Source organism: Saccopteryx leptura, chromosome 4 (assembly GCF_036850995.1).
Source record: "Saccopteryx leptura isolate mSacLep1 chromosome 4, mSacLep1_pri_phased_curated, whole genome shotgun sequence".
Classification (NCBI taxonomy): Eukaryota; Metazoa; Chordata; class Mammalia; order Chiroptera; family Emballonuridae; genus Saccopteryx; species Saccopteryx leptura.
In genome coordinates, this window is record NC_089506.1 from 170,054,099 (window position 1) to 170,075,019 (window position 20,921).

A 20,921-nucleotide genomic window follows, 5' to 3' on the forward strand; every position below is an offset into this window, starting at 1 on the left:
ATAACTGACTGCAGGGTGCTCAGAAGGGCCTATTAGTTTGACTGCAGCACGGTTCAGGAAAGGAGAGTAGGTTCGAGGACCCCTAGATGCAGGTTTCCAAGTAGCCATCGTGCACGCGACAGGACAGTGAAGCAGGACTTCAGGGCCCGCGCGCCACGGCCAACGCGGCTGCGCATTACAGTCGCCTCTTCGCAGGGCAGGGGGCAGCTAGCAATCTACGGGCACGCGTGCGCACTGTATTCTTCCCGCCTCCGACAAGATGGCGGAGGCCGAGTAGCGAGGGGGCGGAGTGTTGCCGCCGGAAACCCTGCGCTGCTGGGGGGAGCTGCGGGAGAACGCCCGGGAACAGCGGGCCGAGGTTGGGGCGATGCTGTTCCCGGGAAGCGTTTTTAGATACCGGTGAGGAAGGTGAACAAGGAGTTGCCTTCCCGGTGCTCCCGGTGCCCCCTATGTACGCCTCCCTGGACTCGAGTCCGGAGTCCGGTTTGCCCGCCTCGGTACCACTCGCTACTCCCGGGTTCTGGAGCTGCGGCGGCGGCGGCGGCAAAGGCTGGATCCCGCAGGAGAGCAAGCGCCCGCGCGGCGTCCGGGCTTCTGGCCTCGGGGCGAACGTCTGGCAGGTGAGTGGGGCTGCAGGCTTGGTCGTCTCCTCCCGTGGCTCGTCTCCGCTCCGCCCGGCCGCCGCTCGGGACCCTCGTGGGACCCGTCCCGCCGCGGCGGTCAGCCTCCGGGCCCCACCCCCTGGCCGCCCCGCGCCGCCCTCGGGCCTCGGGCTGGCCCCGCGCTGTGCGGGTCGTGCCGCCCGCCGCCCTCGGGACCCTCGTGGGACCCGTCCCGCCGCGGCGGTCAGCCTCCGGGCCCCACCCCCTGGCCGCCCCGCGCCGCCCTCGGGCCTCGGGCTGGCCCCGCGCTGTGCGGGTCGTGCCGCCGGCCGCCCCCCGCGCTCCTCTCCCGGCTCCCGGAGAAGCTGCCCCCCTGCGAGCGCCTCTCCTTCGCGTTAGGTGGGTGGGTCGTCGTCCCTCCGAATTTAGTCGCCTCCCCCATCTTCTTCGTTTCGACCCTCTTCTTTCCTTTTAACTGTCTGGGCAGATTACCCGAAAGCCTGGCAGGTACGAGTTACAAAGAAAGCTTGTTATATCTGAGAGGAGAGTGAATTTTGTTCATTTTGACGAGGGAATTAAGCCCTCAGGAGACCGGAATGGTTTGAGAGAGTTGAACTACTACTTGGCCCTTCGAACTCTTGCAAACCGGGGAATGGTGTCACGGATGGCAAATGACTGTTCGTCTACATTCATCTTTTTCTGACTGTAGTAAATATTTAGCCTCTAAACTTTTGAGGCGCGGTGAAAAATTTCTAGACCCAGTGAAAGAATTGAGTGTTTTAAAAGAAAAGGCCTTAGGAATGTAAGATAACATGTCATGGCACAAGAAAGGATAAGTGATTTATTCCTTTATTCAGTGTTGGCTTAAATTACCCATTGGAAGAATTCCGTATTCTACAAGCTCTTTGTTTTATTTAGAAAGGAATAACATGGAGAAAAGCTTTTTAAATTAAAAACTTATAAAATTTCTTGGATTCTCCAGTGTAGCTACTATTAAGCAATCCTTATAGTACTTAATATACACGATAAAATTTAGACTTTGCCAGGCTCAATTCTCCCTTCTTTTTTACTGGGGTGGGGGGTGGGGTGGGGTCAGAGTTAATAGTATAAAGAAACTGTCCGAAATAACGTGATGTGACAGAATTTGTAAGTGCAAACTGCAGGATCCTACTGGTGGTAGTGGAGGAAGTTGCCATAGCTGAGTCTCCCACCTTTTCCTATAGTTGGTAATCTGTCAAGTGCCCCAAATTGTAAACGTGGCATTAGAATAAAAATGGTAGCTTGTCCTTTGAGTTTGCAAATGGGTGGGCCCTTTTAATTAACATGAAATTGAGCAATTTTTTGTTTGAACAATGCTAGGTGCTCCCAAGTTATTAAAGTACAAACTATCCTTGCCCTTTTGGAATTCTATACTAAAAATTTTTAACATGTGAGTTAAATCTTTTCCATAAAAATTTTTACCTCGGCCCTGGCCGGTTGCTCAGTGGTAGAGCGTCAGCCTGGCGTACAGGGGTCCCGGGTTCGATTCCCGGCCAGGGCACACAGGAGAAGCGCCCATCTGCTTCTCCAGCCCTCCCCCTCTCCTTCCTCTCTGTCTCTCTCTTCCCCTCCCACAGCCGAGGCTCTATTGGAGCAAAGATGGCCTGGGCGCTGGGGATGGCTCCTTGGCCTCTGCCCCAGGCGCTAGAGTGGCTCTGGTCGCGACAGAGCGACGCCCCTGGTGGGCGTGCCGGGTGGATCCCGGTCGGGCGCATGCGGGAGTCTGTCTGACTGTCTCTCCCCGTTTCCAGCTTAGGAAAAATACACACACACACAAAAATTTTTTTTTTAACCTCATGACACATGATAATTGTTTTCTCCTTTGCTGTAGACTTTAGGACCTCTTAATGAATTTCTCAAATTTAGAGCAGAATTTTTCAGATTGAAAGAAGGGGAGATATTTTTGTGTTTGGTTGTATGGGCTAGTTCATTCATTTGTTGCTAGCCTTCACTTTTCTACAACCAAGGACTGCATGGTTTTAGAATTGGTTGTCTCTCAGTTCTGTACTTGTAGCTGAAGAGAGTAGGACTGCTGAGCCCTAATCAATGGCTTGCTACTCTGGCAAAATAATTCGAAGCATTGTGTGAAAAGACATTTAAACCACAAACACTCCTTAAAATCACTCTCTTCCACTCTTACGGAATCTATTTTCTGTCTCACCATCTAGTTATGAACCCTTTTTCATCTCTCTGTTCATCCAACTCATTCGTCTGCTGCTGACTTTGTTTGCTTCCCTATGTAACCAGGATCCCACAGTCAACAGCTTTTACCAAGTTCTTACTGATGCCCTAGGATGGTTTACTTTCTGCAGATTTACCTTTCTAGTCTCCAGTCCTGAATAAGTCTCATCATTAGCTTTGTCAGTTTGACCCCTGAAATCCTGAAAGATACCAGATACAGTTATGTAAGGATTTGTGCTCAGCTCTCTGCTGGATCTTTAGTGTTGGTTGTGTTCCTTTCTGTCTCATTTCCTATAGGTTTCTATAGCACATAACTTGATCTCTTCCTTTACTAAGAGAAATCTCAACCGTCTGAGGTATATACCCCTTTTACTTTCCTCTCTTCCAACTCAGTGTCATTTCCCTTATTTACCATATCTCAGAAGAAGACTTGCCCTTTCTTTTTGCAAGAGCAACCCCCTCCAGGTGTGTCCGTGATCATCCCTCCCAGCTTTCTTTCTCTAGAAGTGTCCATTATCACTCCTTCAGTCTCTCCCTCTAGCCTACATACATGTTTGTATTTTTTCCAGGACTGCCAAGTGCAGTGCTGTGTGCTGTGCAACACAAGGACTCTAGTCTGACTCTGGAGCCTGTTGTGCTACTATATTTTCATTCCACTAGCTTGATATAGTGGAAAGAAAATTGACTTTTGAACCAGGTAGATCTGGGTTTTGAAGTCTATTAAAAACACTTAGTGGCTATGTGGCTGGGCAAGTTATTACTCAAACTATATTCTTTATGTATAAAGTATATAGAATGTTAGACTTACCTCACAGAGTTGTAATTAAAGGAGTTTAACACATGTTAAATGTCCATTTAAGTGTTTGGTACATTATGGACTTCTTAATAAATACAAGTAGTCTTTCCTTTGCACTCTGACTTCCATTACTATTTCAGCACTGAAATTGCTATTTACAAGTCACTTATGGCCTCCTAAGCACCAAATCTTCTGGCCTTTCTTCAGTCATCCTTGGTCTTAAACCAATTGTGAAATATACAGGAATAAAATGATCTGATATCTTGGTTCTTCTGCATTGTCTTCCTAATTCTCCTACTTCTTTGAAAGTTTCTTCACATTTCCTTACTGTTTTGACTTTGTTCTTCCCCCTGAGCATGGCTGTTCCTACCTGGCATCAGTTAGGATGCAAACAGGACCTAAAAACAAAAGAAATGTATTGGCTCATATAATTGGCAAAAGCATAGATAGAAATAGCTTAAAAAGTAATTTGTTCATAGGCTTATGTCATCAGGGCTGAGATTCCATTTTATGCTCTTCTCTCAACTTTGTTCACTTATTTGGGCTTCATGCTCCACCTGGCTTCCCTCCTAGTAAAAAGATGGCTATCAGCAATGTCCTTATTATTGCCTTCTTTATTTACTTCCAGAGGGAGAAAGAAAGCTTCTCTTCTACACTTTCCCCAAAAGTCCTAAACTCTGTTCAGATTGAATAAATGAAGAATATCATGCTGCCATGTCTGTCACAATATCTTTGTCAAGAGAGATGAAATTATTCTAATTGGCTTAGCCAGTGGATGAATTCCGTCTAAAATGAGGAGGAGGCAGAATGGATCCTGGGAAAGTAACCAGTGTCAAGGGTCCCTACACTTTTCACTGTGTTTCTCGATGATCATACCATTTTTATAAATGATATAAATTATCATTTTTATGTGGATCAGTCTCAGTTCTGTAACTATTTCCCCCTTCCACTGCTTGCTGTATATCTCTATATTATGTGTGCTACTGTAAACTTAAGCCATACCAAACTGAATCAATTTGCTTTTCTTCTACCTGCCTTCACCTAGTATGGTTACATGAGCATGTGTGTGTGTGTATTCCTCTTCCTCCCAATTTCTTTTCTAACTGCCTTTCTCTGAGCCACCCTGTCTTGAAACCTTGCAGTCATCTTGGTTCTTCTCCTACTTTCAAACAGTTGTCAGATCTTGAACACATCTTGTATTACTTCAGCCCTAGGTTATATAATACCCAACTGACAGTGATTTAACCAGTATCGCACATAAAAAGAAGTCCAGAGTTGGAAGATTCCATGGTTAGTCAATTGAGCTGCACAGTGTTATCAAGGATCCAGGTCCTTTCCACCTTTCCCCTTAGCATGCTGACCTTTGTGCTCAGGCTTGTCCTCTCATTGCAGATTGCTCTTTTTGCTCCATGCATCACATTCTTACGCAGCAACCAAAAACAGGAGGCAGTTTGCCCTCCCATCTCTCGACTAGGCAAATAAACCTTTTATAGAAGACCTGTATCGGATGTCTATCCTGTACCCCTATGTCCTAGTTGCAAGGGTGCAGAAAAATGTAATATCTGACATTTCAGTCTAGGAAGAAGTTAGGCAAATGGCTGAAGGGAAAGTAACCAACAGTGTCAGTAACATACCTTCATAGTATTGTGTGGAGAAATATTTTTAAATAAAGTAGAATTTTCAGATAGTTGTAGGAAACTTAAAGTACTGCTTACCCCAAGCTTATAGTTGTACATAGGATTTTGGCCAAACATTTAGATAGATGACTGGTGAAAATTGGATTGTTATGTAAAATTTTGAGTGATGTACCCCAGTTCTTTTATGTTGATATTAAGTACTTTCAAGTATGCCTGGTGGAATTATGAGGTCTTACTGACAGTGGGTAGAGGCCAGATATGCTAAGCGTCATATGAAGTTTGCCATAAAACAAGAATCATCTCTTCAGAAATGCCGTTAGTGCCCCTTCACACTGAAATAGGCAAATGCTTTGATTTTTGAAAGAATTTGCTGAGATTCATCTGTATTCTTATATTGCAAGTGACAGAAAACCAAATTCAAATCGCTTCAACAATAAAGAGAACGATTAAATCTTGTAGTTAAACTACTAAAGGCTTCATCTAGTGCCTCACTTTTCTCTCCCTCTTCCTCTCCGACAGCCAGTGGCTTGATTGGTTCAAGCATCAGCCCCAGGCACTGAGAATAGCTGGTTGGTTCCAGTGTCAGCCTCAGGCACTAAAAATAGCTTGGTTGATTTGAGCATGGGCCCCAGACAGGGGTTGGCGGGTGGATCCCAGTCAGGGTGCATGTGGGAGTCTGTCTTACTATCTCCTCTCCTCTCTCACTTAAAATAAAAATAAAAAGAATTTTTAAAAAGTTATATCATTTTAAATACTAACTATAATTAGAAATTATTCTAAATAATTAACATGTCATAGATTTTTATAATTTAAATATTAGGAAATGGTTTACCTGAATAATAAGATAAAATAGAAATTTTAAAGCTACTTTATGTTTTTAAAGATTTTATTACTCATTTTAGAGAGGGGAGAGAGAGAGAGACAGCGAGAAAGAGAAAGAGAGAAGAAAGGAGGAGCAGGAAGTATCAACTCCCACATGTGCCTTGACCAGGCAAGCCCAGGGTCTTAAACCAGCAACCTCAGCATTCCAGGTTGACACTTCATCCACTACGCCACCACAGGTCAGGCTAATGTATTTCATTTTTAATGTTGTTTGGTATATCTCAGGGTTATGATATGATTTATTTCTTACTGATTTTTAGAGGGAGAGGAAGGGACAGAGAGAGAAACATCGATTTTTTGCTCCATCCATTCTTGCTATCATTGGTTGACTCTTGTGTGTCCTTACCCAGGATCAAACCGCAACCTTGGCATGTTGAATGGTGCTCTAATCAACTGAGCTGCCTGGCTAGGGCCAGAATATGATTTGTTTAATCTTTGTGCACATCTATTTAAAATATTATATGTATAATTTGCATTTAATTTCTGAGATTAAATCTATTAAATAGGAAGACAAAGACACAGGTTAGAAATTCTACTGGCAAACTAAATTGTAGCAGTCTTTACATAAATTGCCATTCTTCTCTGGGTAGGGGGATATTGAAAATTTAGTATAACATACATTTTTTGTTTTAAATACATTTAACTTGAGTTAATCACAGCTGTTAGCATGAAATACCATCTATCACTTCGTGACTACATTGATGCATCAACAAAATTCACCAACAGTTCTCTTTTATGGAAACCTAAGCATTCTTATTTATTTACTTGATTCTTTTTTCACTCAACTAAAAGAAAATACTAGAATTCTTGTTAATTATAGTTCCTTTACTTTCCTGCTATGTTAGATTTAAACAGCTCTTAGTTTAGGTTTGCTCACTTCCCTTTAGAAAACTGAAGGACAAAATGAGACCTTTATAACTGAAAGACCTTCAAGACATCATTGGGTCTCCCATGTTAAACATGTGAAAACAGAGGACTCTGAAAGATGGGTAACTCCACTAGCCTAAAATTAAACAATTAAAATCCAGCTCTCTCCCTCTTCATAGTTTCCTGAAGTTCTTTTCAGCCATATGATACCATCAGCTGTACCTGAGCAAAGCTAACATGATTTATCAGTAACTATTAATATCTGATAAATGTTAATGTGTCTTGATTATCTGTATATTTATTACAAATGCACTTAATTTTATACTTTCTGAATTCACTTTGTAAGTGTAGTGTTTAACTTCTGAAAGTTAGCTGTCTATGACTAAACTCAGCTGTCATTCAGTCTTGCATTCAATCTCAGCATTTGTTCTTGAGTTCCACTTGCATATATGTTTTCTGAAGATTTTTGCTTCAATAATATCCTCCATAAAGGCAGCTCTTGTGTTAAACTAAGTACTTCAGACAGTGAGGAAATGATACTGTTCTGTTAACATAGAGCGTATTTAGTCCATGTACAGGGGGTCCTTGGGTTACGACACAGTTCCATTCCAACAACAATGACATAACCCGAATTTTGGTTTAAGTGGAAACACACCCTAGCCTAAGTCACTTACCTATCCTAACACAGTCATAAAATCATAATCTAGAACATAAAAACACAACTAAGCCACAGAAAAGGGAAAAGGACATAAATATACTGGACTGTAGTAACAGAAAAAATGAGTGTAAAAAAAATTCCTTACCTTTATTCCTGTGGTTGACTTGCACACTGGAAGGGGCAAGCCAGTGTGCAAGGTGGGAGAGAATGACCCATTGGGAAGAGGAAGCTGGGGAGGCAGGAGAACCTGCAGAAGGTGCTGGAGATACTGGGTCAGGTGAATCAGGATTGCCTAAGGAACATGCAGGAGACACTGGAGATGATTCTACCTGTACTCCATGTGTTTCATCTCAGGAAGCAGCTGATGTAGAGGGTACAGGATCTGTTGCAGACCTCTTTGCCTTCTTAAAGAATTGTTCTAGGCTTGTCTGGAAGGTTGATGACTTCTTCTCTTCCAGAATCAGCCTATAGCATTGCAATCCTATAGCATTACAGTCTGTAGACCTTACTGAATCTGTCATCACTGTATGATGCTAATGGTGTAAGCCGAGACACTGAAGTCTCAATTTTTAAAAGTTTTTATAGGAATGAGTGTTGTAAACTTGAAATGTCGTATGTCAAGACTGGCATAACCTGAGGACCCCCTGTACTTACTCTTATTTCCAAACTCTTGCAGTGCTTGCCACACAACTGTAAGACACATTTTCCCTATTATATTCTTTAATGTTGATTAGATCTTGATTTCAGTACCTCTCTTTAGATAGGCCTTTGATATTCAAGTTCCTCATTCTAGTCAATCTTACTTCTTTCTCTTTGCCATAGTTTCATTTCAGACTGATAGTTTCTTCTATGGTTCTCAATTCTAACACAAGAGTTTTTTCTCTGCCTTCTCTAATAAATATTAATATCACTGAAATGTATTAGCCATAAGTTAGGAAAATAAACTTAGAGGTTGGGAAAATAGTTACTAGACAAAACCTACAAATATATTTTAATTACAGTACTCATTTAGTTTAACAGTCACTCATACACATATATTCTAATGAATTATTGAGTTGATTCTCAGTTGAAATTAAGTTAGTTTTTTCCAGAAATTTAATGCTTATTCAAGAACCAGGTCATATAGGGGAAAACTTAGTTCTGTCATACCAATATATAATGGCAGCTTTAAAATCTAGTTATTGCTTTACTTTCATTGAAGAATATACAGTCATGCTCTCTTTTGGAAGTACTTACTGGTAGGATTTTTTTCCCACAACTTAATGATATTTTCTAATAAGTTTCCACATGCTATAATTTCTTATTAGTTTATATTAGATTAATGAGATTCTTGATTTAGTGTAGAATAAAGTCTTTTTTTTAACTTTTTAAAATATTTTTTATTGATTGATTTTTTAGAGAGAGAGGAGTGAGAGAGAGAGACAGAGAGAGAGAAGGGGGAGGAGCAGGAAGCATCAACTCCCATATGTGCCTTGACCAGGCAAGCCCAAGGTTTCTACCGGTGACCTCAGTGTTCCAGGTCGACGCTTTATCCCACTGCGCCACCACAGGTCAGGCGAATAAAGTCTTTGACAAAAGATTTGCATTAATACAGGTAGTAGCTTGCTAATTAAATACTATTATTAGGACCTTGAGGACTTGACTTTTAATCACGACACATGTCAGTTTTCTTGCCAAAATAGTAAATGTCAGGAATCAAAAAGAATAGCTGAATAAGAAAAAGAGTTATTTTCATCTTATGTAACCAGTGTTTGGAATATTGCTTTATATGCCTGAAAAAGAGACTGTGTTTGTGTGTGTTTTCAGTTCTATTCCTAATCTATCTCCGTGTTAGTTGCAAATTAAAATTGTTTATTTGACTTTTAATTTGTTCTTAATAAAGTTCCTAAATGTCCTCTGTAAACCTAGTAGTGGAGGCTTCTGGTTTTACTACTTACAGTACTGATACTCAACATTTCATTTTATTGGTATTTTGCACAAATTTTTTTTCATACCTGGCACACATATTCTCATTTTATTTGTTCATTTCTAGTGAAATTTAAGGACCAGCAATTGGTATAGAAAGACATCTCTGTTAAAGATAAGTATATTTATATTTCTAAATTAGAAATAGTTAAATTTTGTTCAGTGGAAAAGAAGACTTAGTTTCAAGTCTTTCGTTCTGCCTTAACTAGATTAGGACAAAACACCTAAAACCTTCTTGTGATTTAGCTTTTACATCTATAAAACAGGAACATTCAATATTTTAACTATGCTTTTCCCCAAATGTTTTTATGAAGTGATATAGGGAACAACTATCTCATAACTTTTCTAAAGCTGATATACTTATAAAATTTTTAAAATCATATTCTGGTTTTGTTATTAAAGCTAAAATGTTTCTTGTCATCTTGGTTGTTTCAAGGTTATAACATTTTGGTTGTAAATATTTACTTCTTGGCCTTAAATGTAGGCCCTAATAAGATACTGAGATAGTATCTTACTTGGTAGACCAAAAAAAGTAGTAATGAGTGTGGTTTTGTTAGCCATAAAAATAGCCTGACCAGGTGGTGGCACAATGGATAGAGCATCCAACTGGGACGTAGAGGACCCAGGTTTGAAGCCCCAAGATCACTGGCTTGAGCACGAGGTCGCTGGCTTGAGCTTGGGATCATAGACATGACCCATGGTCGCTGGCTTGAGCAAAGGGTCACTCACTCTGCTATAGACCCCCCAATCAAGGCACATATGAGAAAACAATGAACAACTAAGGAGACTAAGGAGCCACAACGAAGAATTAATGCATCTCATCTCTCTCCCTTCCTGTCTGTCTGTCCCTGTCCCTCTCTCTGTCTCTCTCTCTCTGTCACAAAAATAAATATAAATAATTTTTAAAAATTAAAATCACTTATTTTACCAACAAAAATGGGTTTATTCTGAAACAGCAAAAAATTGCAATTTGGAACAAGCAAGCTGTGGTTAAAGCAACAGTCAAATCTAACAAAAAAAAGAAAGGAATGTTATTTTATGGAGAAAAAGGAGGAAGTTGGGAGCGGTTGTTTTAAGTAAAAGTTCATTGCAGAAAAGTGAGAGTTCAGGTTTCTCATTGGCTCAGTTGCTGAGATATTCATTTCATGTAGTAGATGCAGTATACATCTCTTTTTTTGTTGGAGCCTTTAACTGATTCTATCCTTTTGATTCTTCTGTTAGCGGTCTATAATCAACCATGCTTCCTGTAATTAACATCAAGTAGTACTGTGTCAGAACTCCCCCTTCTGGCCTCTCATTTTATTTTAGTGAGGTCTTCCTTTAATCTCAGTTTTCACTAAGTACAAAAGTTGTTTTAGGCCTCGCATTTTATTTTATTTTTCTTTATATTTTTATTTTAATTTGTGTTAACATGGATTCAGGTGTCCCACACAATCTAACACCCTCACCCCCCAACCACGTGCCCCCCATTACACCCCTTTGGCCCCCTTCTCTCTAATTACCTCCCCCCCTTCTCTCTGGAATTTGCTATCCTGTGATCTGTATCTATGTGTTATGTATATATAATTTCACTAATGCCTTCACCTTCTCTGATCCTGTCCCCTCATCCTCTTCCCTCTGACAGCTGTTCCTCTGCTCCCCATGACCCCACCTCTGCCTCTATTCCATTCCTCAGTTCACTGTGTTCATTAGATTCCACGTATAAGTGAGATCATATGATACTTGTCTTTCTCTGCCTGGTTTATTTCACTTAGCATAATAATCTCCAGGTCCATCCATGCTGTTGCAAAAGATAAGATTTCCTTCTTTTTCACAGCTGTGTAGTATTCCATTGTGTATATATATGTACCACAGCTTTTTAATCCACTTGTCCACTGATGGACGGTTGGGCTGTCTCCAGATCTTGGCTATTGTAAACAATGCTGCAGTGAACATGAGAGTGCATATCTTCTTTTGAATCAGTGATTTGGTGTTCTTAGGATATATCCCTAAAAGTGGGATAGCTGGGTCAAAAGAGAGTTCCATTTTTAATTTTTTGAGGAAACGCCATGTTGTTTTCCACAGTAGCTGCACAAGTCTGCATTCCTACCAGCAGTGCAGGAGGGTTCCCTTTTCTCCACATCCTGGCCAGCAATTACTGTGTGTTGTTTTGTTGATGAGCGCTATTCTGACAGGTGTGAGATGGTATCTCATTGTGGTTTTAGTTTGCATTTCTCTGATGATTAGTGACATTGAACTTTTTTATATGCTTATTGGCCATCTTCTTTAGAGAAATATCTATTCAGTTCCTTTGCCCATTTTTTAGTTGATTACCTTCCTGGTATTGTTTTAGAAGTTCTTTATAAATTTTGGTTATTAACCTCTTATCAGATGTGTTGGCAAATATGTTCTCCCATTCTGTTAGTTGTCTTTTTATTTTGTTAATGGTGTCTTTTGCTTTGCAAAAGCTTTTTAGTTTGATCTAGTCCCATTTGTTTATTTTGTTCTTTATTTCACTTGCCTATGGAGATATATCAGCAAAGAAACTGCTATGAGAGATGTCGGAGAGTTTAGTGCCTGTGTTTTCTTCCATGATGTTTATGGTTTTGTGACTTGCATGTAAGTCTTTTATCCATTTTGAGTTTATTTTTCTGAATGGTGTAAGTTGGTGGTCTAGTTTCATTTTTTTGCATATACCTGTCTAGTTTTCCCAACACCATTTATTAAAGAGACTGCCTTTACCCCATTGTATGCTCTTACCTCCTTTGTCAAATATCAATTGACCATAAAGGCATGGGTTTATTCCTCTGTTCTTTTCCATTGATCTGTATGCCTGTTCTTATGCCAGTACCAAGCTGTTTTGAGTACAATGGCCTTGTAAAATAATTTGCTATCAGGACGTGTGATACCTCCCACTTTATTCTTCATTTTCAAGATTGCTGAGGCTATTTGGGTTCCTTTTTTGGTTCTATATAAATTTTTGGAATATTTGTTCTATATCTTTGAAGTATGCCATTGGTATTTTAATAGAAATTGCATTGAATTTATAGATTGCTTTGGGTAGTATAGACATTTTAATGATGTTTATCCTTAGTATCCATTAACATGGTATATGCTTATGCTTCCACTTGTTTATACTTTCCTTGATTTCTTTTTTCAATGTCTTATAATTTTCTGAGTACAAGTATTTTACCTCCTTGGTTAAATTTTTTCCTAGGTACTTCATTTTTTTGTTGTTATTGCTATAGTGAAGGAAGTTGTTTCCTTAATTTCTCTTTCTGATAGTTTGTTGTTGGTGTATAAAAATGCCACTGATTTCTGAACATTAATTTTACATCCTGCCACCTTGCTGAATTCATTTATCAGTTCTAGTAGATTTTTGACTGAGACTTGAGGGTTTTCTATGTACAGTATCATGTCATCAGCAAATAATGGTAGTTTTGCTTCTTTTCCAATTTGGATGCCTTTTATTTTCTTTTTCTTGTCTGATTGCTGTGGCTAGGACTTCCAGAACTATGTTGAATAAGAGTGGTGAAAGGGGCACCCCTGTCATGTTCCTGATCTTAAGGGGATTGTTTTTAATTTTTGCCCATTGAGAATGATGTTGGCTGTCGGTTTGTCATTGATGGCCTTTATGTTGAGGTATGTTCCCTGTATTCCTGCTTTGCTGAGAGTTTTTATTATAAATGGGTGCTGGATTTTATCAAATGCTTTTTCTGCATCTATTGATGTAATAATGTGATTTTTATCCTTCCTTTTGTTTATGTGATGAATCACATTTATTGATTGCAAATATTTTACCTGCCCTGCCTCTCAGGAATAAATCCCACTTGATCATGATGTATGATCTTTTTGATATATTGCTGGATCTGGTTTGCTAATATTTTGAGACTTTTAGCATCTGTGTTCATCAGGGATATTGGCCTATAGTTTTCTTTCTTTGTAGTGTCTTTACCTGGTTTTGGAATGAGGATAATGCTTACCTCATAAGAGGAGGTTGGAAGTCTTCTCTCCTCTTGAATTTTTTGAAATAGCTTGAGAAGGATAGGTGTGTTAATTCTACTTTGAATGTTTGGTAAAATTTGCCTGTGAAGCCATCTGGTCCAGGACTTTTGTTTGCTGGGAGTTTTTTGATAACTGCTTCAATTTCATTTGTTGTAATTGGTCTCCTAGGTTTTTTGATTCTTCCCAATTGAATTTTGGAAGATTGTATATTTCTAGGAATTTATCCATTTTGCCTAGGCCAGTGGTTGGCAAACCGTGGCTCGCGAGCCACATGCGGCTCTTTGGCACCTTGAGTGTGGCTCTTCCACAAAATACCACATACCCTAATTAAGTTAATAACAATGTACCTACCTGTATAGTTTAAGTTTAAAAAACTTGGCTCTCAAAAGAAATTTCAATCATTGTACTGTTGATATTTGGCTCTGTTGACTAATGAGTTTGTCGACCACTGGCCTAGGTTGTCCAATTTTTTGGCACATAGATCTTCATAGTATTTTCTTACAATCCTTTGTATTTCTGTGGTGTCAGTTGTTTTTCCACTTTCATTTCTAATTTTATTTATTGAGTCCTCTTTTTTTTTTTCTTGATGAATCTGGTTAAAGGTTCATCAGCCTGACCTGTGGTGGATAGAGCGTTGACCTGGAACACTGAGGTCACTGGTTCAAAACCCTGGGCTTGCCCGGTCAAGGCATATATGGGAGTTGATACTTTCTGCTCCTCCCCCCTTTCTCTCTCTCTCTCTCTCTCTCTCTCTCTCTCATTCTAACTCTCTTTCCTCTCTAAAAAAAAAAAAAAGAATAAGTAAAAATTTTAAAATAAAAAAAGTTCATCAATCTTATTTACCTTTTCAAAGAACCAGCTCTTGTTTTCATTGATCTTCCGTATTGTTTTTTTAGCCTCAATGTCATTTATTTCCCTCTAATCTTTATTATTTTTTTCCTTCTACTTTCTCTGGGCTTTATTTGTTGTTCTTTTTCTAGTTCTTCTAGGTGAAGGGTTAAGTTGTTTATTCGAGCTCTTTCTAGCTTCTTAAGGTGTGCATGTAATGCTATGAACTTCCCTCTCAGGACTGCTTTTGCTGTGTCCCATAAATTTTGAGTTGTATGTTCATTTTCATTTGTTTCAAGGAAGTTTTTTATTTCTTCCTTGATCTTGTTGTTAACCCATTTGTTAGTTAATAACATGCTATTTAGCCTCCAAGTGTTTGAATGTTTTTCAGTTTTTCTATTCTAGTTGATTTCTAGTTTCATGCCATTGTGATCAGAGAAGATGCTTGATATGATTTCAGTCTTCCTAAATTTATTGAGACTTGTTTTGTGTCCTAACGTGTGGTCTCTCCTAGAGAGTGTACCATGAGCATTTGAAAAGAATGTATATTCTGCTGTTTTGGGGTAATAGGTTGTGAAGATACCAAGTAAATCCAGTTGATTTAGTGTATCATTTAAGGCCGCTGTTTCTTTGTTAATTTTCTGTCTGAAGGAACTATGCATTGATGTTAGTGGGGTATTAAAATCCCTTACTATTATAGCATTGCTGTCAATCTTGCCCTTTATGTGCATCAAAATCGGTCTTACATATTTAGGTGCTCTTATATTAGATGCATAAAACAGGAGGTTATATTCTCCTGTTGAATTGCTCCCTTTATCATCATGTATTGACCTTCTTTATCCCTTACTATAGCCTTTGTTTTAAAGTCTTTTTTGTCAGGTATAAATATTGCTACCCCAGCTTTTTTTTTTTTTTCATTTCCATTTGCATGAAATATTTGTTTCTATCCCTTCACTTTCAGTCTATGTGTATCTTTTGTTCTGAGGTGGGTCTCTTGTAGACAGCAATATGTACGGGTCCTGTTTTCTTATCCATGCAGCTACCCTATGTCTTTGATTCGAGCATTAATCCATTTACATTTAAGGTTATTATTGATATGTACTTATTTGTTGCCATTTTATTCTTTAAATCTACAATCTCTTTCTCTCCATTTCTTTTTTCCTTTGCTCGTTTTACAGCAGGCCCCTTAACATTTCTTGCAGTACTGGTTTGGTTGTAATGAATTCCTTGAGTCTTTTTGTCTAGGAAGTTTTTTATTTCTCCTTCAATTTTAAAGATAGCCTTGCTGGATAAAGTAGTCTTGGTTGTAGGTTCTTGTTTTGTATCACTTTGAATATTTCTTGCCAGTCCCTTCAGGGCTCAGGTGTTTCTATTGAGAAGTCCGATGTCATCCTTATGAGGGCTCCTCTATAGGTAATTAACTGTTTTTCTCTTGCAGCCTTTAGTATTCTTTCTTTGTCTCTTTGGCATTTTAATTATTATGTGTCTTGGTATAGGCCTCCTTGTATTCCTCTTTAATGGGACTCTGTGCTTCTTGAACTTATGTGTGTGACCTTATCCTTCATCAATTTAGCTAAATTTTCAGCTGTGATTTCTTCAAACAAGTTGTTTATTCCTTGTTCATTCTCTTCTCCTTCAGGAACCTCTATGATACAGATGTTGTTTCTCTTCTTGTCACAAAAGTCTCTTAGAGTTTTCTCAGTTTTTTTATTCTGTTTTCGTTTTGCTGCTCTGCTTCTGTGCTTTCGTTTTATCTTGTCCTCTAAATTGCTGATTTGGTCCTCTGCTTCATCCAGCCTGTAGTTGATTCCTTCTAGTTCAATCTTCATTTCTGAAATTGTATTTGTCATTTCTGACTGGTTCTTTTTTATGATTTCAATGTACTTTTTGATGCTTGCTCTCTCTTTATTTAGGTGCTCATTATGTCCATCCATTGTTGCTCTAAGATCCTTGAGCATCCTAAAAATCATTATTTTAAACTCTGTGTCTGGTAGTTTGGTTACTTCCATTTCATTTAGTTCTTTTTCTGGGGATTTCTCTTGTTGATCCATCTGGGTCTTTGTCTGCCATTTCGTCTGTATATTACATAGTGCTGTCTGACTTTGAAATTTGTTGTGGTATCTTTATGAGGAAGGGCTCGGTTGTACTGATCTCCAGACCACCTGAGTTCCTTGCTCTAGGAATGCTTCTTGAGGGTACTATTTTCCCTCTTGTTGTATGTGAGTATTGAATGTAGTTGGTCCTTTTATGAGTACGGTTATCTCTTCAGGCTGACTGGCTCTAAGGGTCAACCTTCATCATGTGTATTACACACTGTGCAGTGTCTGTCTTGTTGGGCTTCTTTATTCTCCACAGTGTCTAGTGCCTGCTAGACTCCTCCTTTGGGTGTGCTGCATGTGTAGCTAGCTGAGTCTAGGGTTGGTGCTGTCTGCCACCCACTACTGGTTGAGTTGGCTCTAGAAGTGCTTGGGTTGGTATCAGCTGTTGTTTGTAACCTGCCGTGGGCTACCTGTCTGAAGCTACTGCTCTGTTCACTGTTTGTGTCAGCGTTTCCTGTGCCTGGGTAGTGTTAGAGGGGCCAACCTGTGTATAAGGACCAGCTTCCTCCTGCTTAGAGATGACAGCAGCTCCATAAAAGCCCCAAGCTCTGTAAGATTTGCCTCTACATTTCAGGTGCTCCTCCTCCTCTTGCAGCTGCATGGTCTTCCCACAGAATCTTCCGTAGAAAGACTGTAGGCTGGGCTTAGACTGGCCTCACCCAACCAACCCCTCTACAGGTTGAAAAGTTTGGTGGGTTATTGCAGCTGAGGTTGGGAATATAACATTAGTGGGACCCCTCACTTCAGGGATCTCAGTCAGGAGCTCAGTCTGGGGAAAGTGGCCCCTACTCCAGAGCCTAATCCCTCAGCATGGATACTGCTGTATACTCAAATTTTATTTCTCCCCAGCGAGGTGAGCTTCAGGTTCAGATTGGCTGGGACCAACAGTCCCCTCTGCAGAACTTCTTACAGCTGGTGAGACCTTGGTCTCAGGGAGGAAGGCTGAGAGAGTTCTCTCCTGGGGCTGACTCTGCCTCCCAGGAAGTGGCTGAGCCCCTTGACCACACCCAACAGTGGCACTGCTCACAGGGACCCACAGTTTAAATGTCCATACTCCAATCCTCTCTCCCTTCCCCCTGTGGAGTGTAGCCCAGTGGGGCAGGAGATCCAGCACCTGGGCCAACTAGCTGTGAAGTTCTACCCTAACCAATGCACATGAGCTGCTGTGCTAGTGCTGACCACAGAGAGCGGAGCTCACCTCAGCTGGACCACATGTGAGGAACCCTTCTTTAGGACACACCACCAGCAAGGGTTGTGAGGTCCTGAACCGATGCTCTCTGCAGCTGGTCCCTGGATGTGCCAGAATAGGCCTTTCTGGAGGGAACCCAGTGCAGACCAGTGGGAGACACTTTCCGTGACTGGGTCTCAGCAACCTTCTTGGATCTACAAGCAATCCAGAGTTTGTGGCTGTGTCTGCTGGGCCCAGGTATACGTGGAAATACCAAGGTGCAGGCCTAGGCTGGCTTTTACCCACACTGGTCCTGGGGGAAGGTCTGCTTAGAAGGCCAAGGTTCCCTGAGTCCCAACTCCTGCAGCCTCAGTCTACTGGCTCCTTGTTGGGCTTGGCCACTAAAAAATAACCTCTAGTAGAATGTAGAGCCTGCGGCAATTCAGGGATTAGCAAGGGTGGTGGGTGTGGCTCAGCCACAGGTGTCAGTCTGTCCAGACGTTTTTCACAGACCTCAGTAGTATATAACCCCAGAAATCCAGTGGGTGTGGCCTCTGAGACCCAGAGATGTGGTCTGCTCGCACTCTGGACAGTTTCTAGTGAGTCTTACATGAGGCGGAAGCACCAGTCATAGCCTGGAGAGAGTGCAGGGGGAAAGCTCCGGCCTCAATGCCGGAAAACTGAGTCACTGACGTGCACCCTGCTTCCTGGCTTCTCAGAATGACCCTGTCTCCATGACTGGGTCAAAAGAGACTCCAAAGGGTGGAACAGTTCCTTTTCCCCGGGCTGATGCTGCTCAGAGGGGACTGCTCCTCCCAAGAAAGATGGCGACTGTGGTATTGGAGAATGGCTCTGCACAGGGGTTCTGGTGGCCGTCCCCCACAGTGTCTTTGCCTGGGCTTCCAACTTCACACTCTCCTCACACAACTGTAGTCCTCTCAGCCCTCTCTCCACCTGAGTCCCGAAAAGTGGCTGTGAATGAGATTTTTTGCACTGGCCTTTTAAGATGGAGCCTGCGTCTCCATCTCTGAGAACTCTCTCTCTTTCTCTCAGACAGAAACCTGGCTCTTTTTACCACCAAATGCTGTGTGGGCACCTCTTCTAGGCTCTAGGGATGTAGGCTGGGCTCCTGGCCTGGGGCTGAGGACCCACCCCTTTCAGGGCAACCCTCCGGGCCCTCAACCCTGCTCACTCCTGGGAGCTGCACAGCCCTTTCCATGTCTCTGCCCTTCCTACCAATCTCGGTGTGGCTTATTCTGTGATCCTTGGTTATAGACTCCTCTTTGTTTATTCCAAAGTTGTTTTTTCAAATGACTGTTCTTAAATTAATTTGTAATCCAATTTGGTCCTGGGAGGTTGCAGTTGGAGCATCTGCCTACTCTGCTGCCATCTTGGGACCTCCTAGGACCTAGGTCTTGCATTTTAAACATAAAAAATGCAGCTTCCAGGAAAAGAATCTTAAAATATGAGAGAAACCCTGGCCGGTTGGCTCAGCGATAGAGCGTCAGCCTGGCATGCAGGGGACCCGGGTTCGATTCCCGGCCAGGGCACATAGGAGAAGCGCCCATTTGCTTCTCCACCCCCGCCTCCTTCCTCTCTGTCTCTCTCTTCCCCTCTCGCAGCCAAGGCTCCATTGGAGCAAAGATGGCCCGGGTGCTGGGGATGGCTCCTTGGCCTCTGCCCCAGGCGCTAGAGTGGCTCTGGTCGCGACAGAGCGACGCCCCGGAGGGGCAGAGCATCGCCCCCTGGTGGGCAGAGCGTCGCCCCTGGTGGGCGTGCCGGGTGGATCCCGGTCGGGCGCATGCGGGAGTCTGTCTGACTGTCTCTCCCCGTTTCCAGCTTCTGAAAAATACAAAAAAAAATATATATATATATATGAGAGAAAATATTTTATCTTTGAGCAAATATTACATGCATGTAGTACACATTTCAAAAAGTACAACAGAGTATATATAAAATTAAAATTAATCTTCTACATCTGTTTCTTAGCTACCCACATCCCTTCCACAGAGGTGATCACTGTTACCAGTTTCTTATTTACCCTTTCAAAAAAATTTCACAAACATAGCTGTGATGTTCTTTAGGAAGGCAAATACATATACTATTATGTTAGGGTCTTAATTTGTGTTTTCACCAAAAGTTAGCATTCTGGAATATGTCATACTCATACTTGAGTTTAAAATCATAATGGTAACTCTTATTCAAGCTCCATAAGTTTTTTACTTCAAAAATTACAAATCAGCCTGACAGGTGGTGGTACAGTGGATTGGGCATTAGCCTGGTTGCTGAGGTCCCAGGTTTGAGACCCCACAGTTGCTAGCTAGAACGCGGTCTCCTTGGCTTGAGCACAGGGTTGCTGGCCTGAGCCTAAGGTCACTGGCTTGAGCAAGGGATCACTGGCTTGGCTTGAGCTTCTGGGTCAAGGCAAGTATGAAAAGCAATCAATAAACAGCTAAAGTGAAACAGCTACGAGTTGATGCTTCTCATCTCTCTCCTCCCTCTCTCTTTCTCCCTTCCTGTCTCTCTCTCTCTCTAAAAAAAAATAAAAAAAAAATTACAAATCAGATTCTGAAGGAGAATAAACAGCCTTCTACTAATACTCCATTATCTGATACTTCAGTATGAAAATTCTACTGGTTTGTAGTTTAACAAAAATTGGTCCCATGATTAAAGGTAATTTGGAAAAACAACCTTTATGTAGGGAGCTTATTTACTAGTCACACAGAAGGTGGTTGTGAGAAATTTCCATTGTGAATTACAGTAAAGTGAGAGAATCTGTATATTTGGCTTATTTTCTCTGTCTACATGAGCAGCATTTGAGCATTTGTTGACTTGACAGGGTTGGAGGATCTGCTTCCAAGGTTAGTTTACTCATTTGGCTGGCAAGTTAGTGTTAGTCAGGGCACCATACCAGGGGTCCCCAAACTTTTTACACAGAGGGCCAGTTCACTGTCCCTCAGACCGTTGGAGGGCCGCCACATACAGTGCTCCTCTCACTGACCACCAATGAAAGAGGTGGCCCTTCTGGAAGTGCGGTGGGGGGCCGGATAAATGGCCTCAGGGGGCTGCATGCGGCCCGCGGGCCGGGCCGTAGTTTGGGGACGCCTGAATTATTGACCTTTCCATAGGATTGAGTGTCCTCACAACATGGTGACTGGCTCCAAAATGAGCAATCCAGGAGATTAAGGTGGAAGCTACAGTGTCTTTTTGACCTA

At 41.5% G+C, this 20,921-nt stretch overlaps 1 protein-coding gene across 8 annotated transcripts in view; it reads left to right on the forward strand.

The window, feature by feature from the left end:
- Window positions 1-239: 239 nt before the first annotated feature.
- APC (APC regulator of WNT signaling pathway) overlaps window positions 240-20,921 on the forward strand; it is a 150,292-nt gene continuing 129,610 nt past the window's right edge. For 4 of the 8 annotated variants that reach the window (XM_066382007.1, XM_066382010.1, XM_066382013.1 and 1 more), the window contains exon 1: window positions 240-620. In XM_066382007.1, the coding sequence (XP_066238104.1) occupies window positions 450-620 (171 nt within the window). In that variant the 5' untranslated portion in view covers window positions 240-449. The remainder of the gene's footprint in view (window positions 621-20,921) is intronic. The other 4 variants (XM_066382008.1, XM_066382011.1, XM_066382014.1 and 1 more) reach the window with 1 other exon arrangement.